The sequence below is a fragment of the Notothenia rossii genome (genome assembly GCF_949606895.1).
Source record: "Notothenia rossii genome assembly, chromosome: 4".
Classification (NCBI taxonomy): Eukaryota; Metazoa; Chordata; class Actinopteri; order Perciformes; family Nototheniidae; genus Notothenia; species Notothenia rossii.
Window position 1 is genome coordinate 6,374,346 of NC_136902.1, and position 9,535 is coordinate 6,383,880.

General features: G+C 40.7%; 1 protein-coding gene across 1 annotated transcript; it reads right to left on the bottom strand.

The window, feature by feature from the left end:
* Positions 1-481: 481 nt before the first annotated feature.
* LOC307035293 (uncharacterized protein) lies at positions 482-9,241 on the bottom strand. The gene is made up of 5 exons (XM_079674424.1): positions 9,084-9,241; positions 8,214-8,341; positions 7,922-8,071; positions 6,764-7,015; positions 482-3,812 (listed from the first exon to the last, which is right to left on the bottom strand). The coding sequence occupies exons 2-5, from the start codon at positions 8,338-8,340 to the stop codon at positions 3,529-3,531; spliced, it is 813 nt and encodes a 270-aa protein (XP_079530550.1). The 5' UTR covers position 8,341; positions 9,084-9,241; the 3' UTR covers positions 482-3,528.
* Positions 9,242-9,535: the final 294 nt, after the last annotated feature.

The window sequence follows — 9,535 nt, forward strand, 5'->3', positions numbered from 1 at the left end:
TCGTTGTGTCCCTGAGACACTCCTGTGGGGATTGGCCACAGTATTGAGTATGTAATTCGCTTTGGATAAGAGCGTCTAACAAGTGACATGTACTGATATGTTTATTTAAGCAAACAATTCAAATTAAGGAAGTGCAAAGAAGAAGTAAAGCATGAGGTGTGGACGTCAGTAGTGTAAATGCAGGGTGAGGGTTGCATGGACGTGTATGTGTGAGGTGCACAAAGTAAAGCCTGTAGGGAAAAGCAGAGAGGCTTTAAATAGCTGCAGGGCACCAGACCCAGGTGCCCTGAGTTACTGCATTCAAGGCTGGACACAGCACAGCCACACCCTCTCCAGATGAACCCACAGGGGCATCACAGACATAATGCACCGATTTAAATCCTCCAGTTCTTTATTTATCATGTGCATCACAATACATAGACACAGTATATATATATATATATATATATATATATATATATATATATATATATATCACAGGAACCAACATCGCTTAATAGATATGTATATAAATGAAAAAGAACATAATGTAAAAGCAAAATAAGTATCAGTAAATCTGTAAATTAACCATTTCTGCATATTAACATTATAATTTAAGTAAGTAAAGCATTGTGATATTGATGATTTATGTCTTAATGTTCAGACTCAAACTGTATAGTATATCAAAACAATATGATGTGTGTATCAGAAAGTACTGAGAGCCGGACTACGGTGTGGATAAAAAAAGTTGAATGTTTCTGTGGAAAAGATCAAACTGATGTGCTTTTATACCGAAGTGAGCGTGTGTGTGTGTGTGTGTGTGTATTGGTGTGTGTGTGTTGGTGTGTGTGTGTGTGTGTGTGTGTGTGTGTGTGTGTGTTGGTGTGTGTGTGTGTGTGTGTGTGTGTGTGTGTGTTGGTGTGTGTGTGTGTGTGTGTGTGTGTGTGTGTGTGTGTGTGTGTGTTGGTGTGTGTGTGTGTGTGTGTGTGTGTGTGTGTGTGTGTGTGTGTGTGTGTGTGTGTGTGTGTGTCTCTCTCTCCCTTTGATGTTGGTCGTCCCGGGCCTCAGAGGTCGGGTGGCGTTGTCATCCCAGTGATTTCCTGTTTCCTGTTTGGACGTCCTGGCATGTCGCTTCAACAAACACCCACTTCCTGTCCCGCCCCCCTCCTGAGCTGTCGATCACAGCAGGGAAACATCAGCAGGGAGCTGAGTCTAATGTTCACTTTATCCCTGCTGCAGAGAAACAGCAACATGTAAGACTCTTTTATAGTATTATATAAGTACAACGAATTTCCCTTAGGAAAGCCTCACTGTTACAAGAGTCACAATGATTTAAAGCACCACCTGCTGTTTAACAAGGCACCAACTGACCTATTGAGCCTCCAGACCACTTCATCATTTACTGAGAGGCTTAATAAGTAGGATTTTCCCAATGTATAGCCTAAAACAAACATAGTTAGCATAATTAATATTTTTCAGCTTCAGTAAAGTGCTGCGAACGTCATGCCTGTTTCACAAGTGCTGATTCTGTGTCTGTAGCTTTAAATGCTAATGAGCTGCTGCTGGCCACGCCCCTCGGAGAGATGATTGGTTTGAACAAACACAATGGTGCTGTAGGAGGATATTCAGTTGAGAGAGAGAGAATATTTGTTCCTGAAACTTTCTATATCTCATAATCCAGAGGGGACACATTTTTATGTATAAAACACATGAAAAAGTTGGCATTATCATGACCCTTGTTGAGTTTACAAACAGCAACTGATATATCCTAGTGGCGACACCTCTGGCGATAAGACGTAATTGCAGGTCGGAATTTTGACAATGTTTTGATCAAATACAACTATTTTCAACTTTTTGTCTGAATAACTGAACATGTCTTCTTTAAATATGCAGTTTCACGTCTGGACATCAGACCTCTTGACGCTGAGACCGACAGACAGGTAGACCTAGAGATCTGTGAATAATCAGGAACTAATACAAATATTCAGATCTCAAGAATATTTGTATCCAGATCTTGTAACAGCCAGACACTGACATAGGATATTAATAAATACAATCTGATTCATGTCAGTTACAGCTGATGAAAGGAAAGTTAACTGCTGCTCTGTTGCAGGAAGTACCCCCCCCCTTTCCTCTCTGCAGACAGGAAACACTGTTCCCTGTGATCCATCTGTCCATCTGTCTGTCCACCAGAAACAGAAATCTGAATGAAGAGCAATAATATCACAGAGCACATTTCCCAAAGTTACTCTGTAGAAATACAAACATGTTTCATGAAGCCAGAGATTATGTCATTTTGTAGAGCTAGACTCCTGCGCAAGAAGAAAAGTACTAGCATTGAAAGATGCAGCATTTAAAGGCACCCTAATATGCAAATGTTCAGGTTCATATCAGTATGTAGTGTCTCTACTGTGACATGTCTCCATGCTTCACCCTCTGTCTGAAACCAGAGCCCAGTCTGCTCTGATTGGGCCGGCTCTGTTGTGATTGGTCAACCGCTTAGAGATGTCCCGCCCCTTAGCCTGTCACAATGTGTGGAAGCCTACCAATTGAGGCGCAAGTGTTACAATAGGTGCTTTCACGCAGGAGTACTTTTCCCTTTTAGTTCCGATAGTTCCTGGGATGTTACGTTCACACCAAAAAGAGAACTTAGTTCATGAGAACTTTTCCCCCCTTTTCAGCCCCTGCTAGAGAGCAGGTACTTTCCTGGGGAGAAAAAAGTTCCAATTTCTGATTGGCTGGGCGAATTGCAAACCACGCCCCGTGAAACTCGGAAAAGTTTTGTGAAGCCGCCATTGTATTTGCTGGCATTAGCATTATTAGCATTAGCCCCGCGCACCAACGGACAGAGAATAACTCATGGCAAAAAACAAACAAACATGGGAGCGGTGGAGATCAGGGGGGGGCGGGGTTCTGGCGATTTAATCGGAATTCCCCAACTCCGGGCCGGGGACTTCGGGTGGCAGTATACGCCGTGAAGTTGTTTGCGGCCTGCCAGTAAACCCAAAGCAGAAGAAGAAGAAGTGACGTCAGCGGCTCATTGGCGTAATCTTCCCTCAGGGACTTATTCTGATGTGAACGCGATCTGCTCTTTAGTTCCATTGGGGCACTAAGTGCTGGGAACGAAGTACCGCAAAGTACTTGGTGTGAAAGCGGCTATAGTGATTTCGTTTTGAGGTAAAACATTCTAGTACAAACAGTTGTTGCTAATGAGTAACTTTGAATAGGAGTAAACGGGTCCTGCGTCCAACACGTCATCCATCCCTCTTTATATTTCCATTGTCTCAAGGTCTCAGAAAAATATTGGGCATCAATGTTCATTGTGGCCAAACTGTGGAATTGCACCTTGCCATGGGGCCCGAGAACCTTTTCACATTGACTAACAACAGACGTCTGTAAATCTCCGTTTCATTTTTTTTAGATCATCAATTTCCCTTTTAAAGCTCTTACTTAAGTCATGTGCCCTTTATCGTCTGAGATTTTGCTGTCTTTCCGTGACAAGGCAACTGTCAATGACATCATCTTGTAGTCCTTCTCTGATTGGCTGTTCTACGAGGGGAAGCAGATGGAGCAGCACTCCAGGCAGATCTCCAGGCAGTCGGAGGATCCGCAACAATCCTCCATTATCCCACAGTCCAACGCGGCCTGACAGGCGTCCTCGCTGCAGGCCGCCTCCCCTGCCGCCTCCACGCAGCAGCAGCAGCCAATCGAAACGTCGCAGCAGGAGCAGCAGCTGTCTCCGCCCCCTCCACAGGCCAGACACTCCCCCAGCGCCGAACACATGGAGAGCATCTCGCAGAACAGACAGGCCAGCAGGCAGTGAGCACAGCAGTCTGTGGGGACGGGAATTAAAAAGAAATGAATAAATACACTCAACCTAGTGTTTAAAGGTACCTTGGTTGCTGATTGGCTAATGGTTACTCAAGCCAAAACATCGTTATGACATCACAAAGTGGCCAAAATCTGATCAGCTCATTTTCAGACAGGTTATTATAGAAATGGATCAGGACAAAAAGAGAGAGAAAATCTTTGTTCCTGAAACTTTCAGAGTCTCTTTCCACAGAGGGGACACATGTTGATGTAGAAGAGACATGAAGAAGAGGGGACACATGTTGATGTAGAAGAGACATGGAGAAGAGGGGACACATGTTGATGTAGAAGAGACATGGAGAAGAGGGGACACATGTTGATGAAGAAGAGACATGGAGAAGAGGGGGCACATGTTGATGTAGAAGAGACATGAAGAAGAGGGGACACATGTTGATGTAGAAGAGACATGAAGAAGAGGGGACACATGTTGATGTAGAGGAGACATGAAGAAGAGGGGACACATGTTGATGTAGAAGAGACATGAAGAAGTGGATTTTGCATAACAGGTGACCTTTAAGATCAGTATCACAGCTCTAAATTTACAACATTAACTTTTAATATTAGCAACATTTCTCTCAAAATATCAAAATGTATATGTATTATGTTTTTTTTACATATATATATTTTTTTAATGTTTGTCAATATTTCAACATCATCTTTAATTATAATGGCATAATAAGAGGTGTTAAAATGTGTCATTATTGATATACGTACTGTATATATATTTTTTAAGCTGTTCCTAATTTTTCACAATTTGTTGATTGACAAAACTAAGTGAATCTTTTTTGATTTGATTTGAATCATCATTAATTCTCGCAAATGTATATGTTTGTTATAAATATTACAAGTTTTTCATTGTTTGCTCAAATTACCACATTACATTTAATTATAATACCTGATTTCTGCAATTTCATGATTGAAATATTTGGCCTATTTCTTGTCTGGAAAAAAAAGGCAAACATTTGAAGTCCCTGTTTCTTTAGCAGCTGATATTCTCTTTGTGTTTCTTTCCTTAGCTGCGGTAGAGGGAAGGCAGTATAAACATTTAGTGTTGCATTAAAGAAACTGAATCAATGCTACAAAGTCATACCTCCACTCTATGATTCTATCCCATATTGAATACTGTTTGACAAACTGGTCGTTTGCTTGTGCCACAAACCTGAAACCCATCGAACAGCTAAGAGAGCTATCAAGGTGTTTGACAGAAAGCCACATTCATACCACCTTGAGAAACACAATTTCTTGAGTTTTGACAATTTAAAGTCTTTTAAAAGTATGTGTTTTTTTTATAAATGTTTACATGGACTAACCCCCCCCCCCCCCCCCCCCCCCCCCCCTCCCTTAGGGGAATTCATCCACAGAAAACACACTGGACGCTGCACTAGGTCATAAACCAGAGGAGACTGGGAAGTCCACCCCAGATGGACCACTTTTGGACAAAATGTCCTCTCCGTTAAAGGCAGCTTGTTGTGGAATAGCCCCCCAACTGAGATACGGGATTGTCCCACTCTCAATAGTTTTAAAGGTCAACTCAAAGAATGGTTGAGAAACAAACAGACGTGTAATCACAGCTAAATGCACTTTAACACAGGGGCATCTCCTCTTGCACTTTAGATGTCGTTGCTGCTATAGTGTACTGCCATGTGGTAAATACTTGGGTGTGCTGCTCTTGCTCTTTTGCAATTTTTGTATATCATGTATTTATTTTTTGTTATGTTTACAAACGTCATGTTCTTATATGGGACTACGGATGGAAATGAGCTCAAAGCTAAAATCCGGCATATTTACACTTGAAGCATTATTTCTCTAAAGCGTTCATTAATGTGCATTGTCCCTATTCAAATAAACGATTACATGAAATGAAATGAATCTGAGTTGTCATACCAACGATTTATATTTTATGATGTTGATTTTTTCTGACTGCAACTGATCTGCTGACTGCAGAGGGTCGAGGTGGGTGTTAGTTGGTAGAAACCAGACCAACTGATGCTGGGACGTGTTATCAATGTGTGTGTGTGTGTGTGTGTGTGTGTGTGTGTGTGTGTGTGTGTGTGTGTGTGTGTGTGTGTGTGTGTGTGTGTGTGTGTGTGCGTGCGTGCGTGCGTGCGTGTGTGTGTGTGTGTGTGTGTGTGTGTGTGTGTGTGTGTGTGTGTGTGTGCAGCAGAGATAAGCAGAAGGTGTTGGGCTGATAAAACAGTGAGATGGGAGTTGGTTCAGTTTTCTGCTTCATGTCCAACTGAAATACTCAACGTCTGTTTGTTTAAACTTCTTGGTAAACAAGACAAAACAATAACATTTTCAGATTCAGACAAACAACCTTCATACCGAATGAAATCAACCTTTATGCTGACAACATACTTTTGTATTTACACAACTTTTAAGCTGTTTATAATCTATTTTTAATGTCTAGTCCAATGTCTGTATTACAAATATATATTTTTTTGTATAAAGGGTTTGTTTTGTGCAAAGAGAACAAAACACTGCAATGGTTACAGTATAGTGTAAGTAGAAAGAGACAAATATGCTGAGCGAAAGTTGAATAAGAGTAGAAATCAGCAGTCATCGGTAAAGGCTTAGCATCCATAATTGTGCAGATTTAAAGAGACCCTATGCTTTCAAGGGTTATCCCTGTGTAGTGTAATATAGGTTTGTGTGCATGTGAATGGTCTGCAAAGGCTAACATCCCAAAAGGGAGTTTCTCATACTGACATCACTATGTACTGTAACACTCGCTCTCCTATTGGCTAGCTCTCCAACACATCTCTAAGTGGTTGACCAATCACAACAGAGCCGACCAGCCAACCAATCAGAGCAGACTGGGCTCTGGTTCCAGACAGAGGGTGAAACATAAAGATGTTTGAACATTAAAGCGTGAAAACCCCATGACATTTCAGACAAACTCTTCATCACTCACCTTCTCCGGCGACCTCTTTAATTTGGGCGGCGTCCGTCTTCACCGATGTGTGGCTTTTCGTGGAGGAGAGTCGTTTCTCATCGGTGCTTTGTCGATGATTATTGTGTCGATGATGATGAGGGTGAGGGATGCTGCAGCTGAGTCTGTTACAGGTAGACGACCGAGGGGGAGGAAGATGAGGTGGAGGAGAGGAGAAGGATGAAGATGGAGGAGTACAGACAGGAGGAGGAGATATGGAGCAGACGTCCACACCTGAGAGGCGAAGGGGGGAAATCAGACAGAAACGTTCAGGTAAAAAACAACCAGTATTACGGCATTATCTAAATATATTTTATAAAACGGACAAGTCAAATCAAGCAATCTGATTGGTTCTTAGCCGTGATATAATGAGCGTATATCACGGGTAGAATTGTAGTTACTTTTCACAACAAGCCAGTATCCCTCCGCGTCTGAGAAAAGCTACAACCGTTACAACTGTTACATTACGTCCGTTATGAAACTAACTAACTAACAAAGCTTACGATGGAAACATGGAAGGGATAATGTGCAGCAAGGACTTATTGACCGTCCGTTGTTAAGGACGCTCACATCTGCAGAAAGAAGTCCGGTCGATTTAACTGTACACAGTTGGGCAGTTCCGCTTCGCGTCGGGCCGAACCACGCCCCTTAGCTGTGATATAATGACCATATACCACGGCCTGTCGTGAGCTATTGCTTAAACAGTACATGCATTGTTGCTTTGGATCTTTTCATCTATGTATCAACATAGTCCATCTTTTTGGAAGTTTGTACATTTTAATTGTTTTTTTTAATTGATTTTCTTGTTTGAATTTGCCCCACCTCTTGTGGACCAATCAAATCCATGCACATTGCTCTCAGAAAACCAGGCGAGGGCCAGCCGGCTGAGCCATTTTGGTCTGAAAAGAACCCCTTTCAGTGTTAGTAATGTAACAACATTTTCCTTCTGAGATCAGCAAAGGGCGTTCACGTTAAGGGACAGTGAATAACTTGTTTACCAAAATGCTTTAAAAAAGAGTCAATGTCAAACCTGAGGTGACATCTAGGTTGTTTAAGTGTTTTCAAAAGGGTTCTTAGAAAAAAAAGAATAAAAAAAGAATCAAATGCAAGTTACATAACCTCCACTACACCAATAGCTACCTTTCTCTTTTCTAATTGAACAGGCGAGCTGTGAGGGCAGCAGGCGAGCGATGTCATTGGTGGATGAGCTGTCCGTCACAGATTCATCACCGCTGTCACCTTCCTCTGACCTATCAGAGAGCGGGGGAGGGGCCTCAGCAGGAAGAGGATCTAAAACATCAGAAACAAGCCGCCATCTTTTAATCTGCACGTAATGAAGAAAGTAAGGAGACAAATCCTCTGAAGTCATCGCTTGGTTTCATAAATCAGCTGATCGAACTGTAACTGAAAGGTTTTGTTATTTATTTTCCACCTGTGTTGTGTTGCGGGAGCGTCCCATTGGCTGTCGGCTGGCTCGTTATGCATTCTGATTGGACTGCGTTCTTATTGGCTCCGCCCTCTGTGATGTCAGAGCCACGGCGGTGTGATGTCACATCCATCCTGTCAAGTAATGACATCATTAAGTAAATAAAAGGTGTATAATTAATCACATTTTAATAATTTAATGAATTCACAACAAGGATTATACAAGCATGATGATTAATTATAGTTATTATAATAATATTGATAATGATAGAGTTGACCTTACTTAATAATGATAGTATTTTTGATAAGGGTAATGGGGTTATGTTGGGCTGAGCGTTAACCCTAACCTTAACATGAAACACAACTCAAAATCATACAAACCGAAAAAAGGAAAAAGCAGAAACATTTAAAGAATTATTAGAATATTAACTATATTACATTTAAAATAGATTTTAAAATACTAATGGATACAGTCAATACAAATAAATACACTGAATACATACATCTTTACATTATATCTCGATTATAAGTATAGAAATACTTTTACTGCAATCATTTAATCAGATGACATATTTTAAACCTAAAACATTTTAAATTGGTAATGTATGACATATTTATTTGTCTGAAATAGTTTCCCAGTTCACATTTGTTCTGTCTTTCTATTAGTTGTTCAGTATGTAGAAAATATTGTTTGGAATATGCAAATAAAGATTGTGATGAGAATAAAACATAAACATGTATTAATCCAGAGGGAAATAATTATGCAGCAGAGTTGCAGAGTTATCGAGTTGGAAAGTGTGAGGATGAAACAAAACTCGTTCATCCAAACATTTAAACAAACAAACAAACAAAAAAACAAAAACTAGAAGTTTCTCACCTGTAGCCTCTGAGACTCCTCTCCTTTCCTTCTTTGTTTGTTTGTTCCTTTGTTTGCTTGTTTGTTTTTGTTTTTTACTTTCTTTCTTACTCCACTCTGCGTTTCTCTTCAAACAGTCTGCTGCTGAGTTCAGTTGTGACCGCCTCCTCCTTTACATAGCAGTAACACACAGACACACACACGCACGCACGCACACGCACGCACACACAACCACACACACACGCACGCACGCGCACACACACAAAACTTGTTATAGGTTGTAAAAATATATATATTTTTTCCCAGTAAAAATGTATTTCTAACTATAAGAAATATGGAGCAGTGACTTAATTCTGAAACACTGACCGAAAAAGACAAACAAAAAAGTGAACATACATTTATTTAAACCATTTTAAAAGTTGATTATGCTATTTATTTAATATGTTTATGCAGGTCTTCCATATTTATTTTTA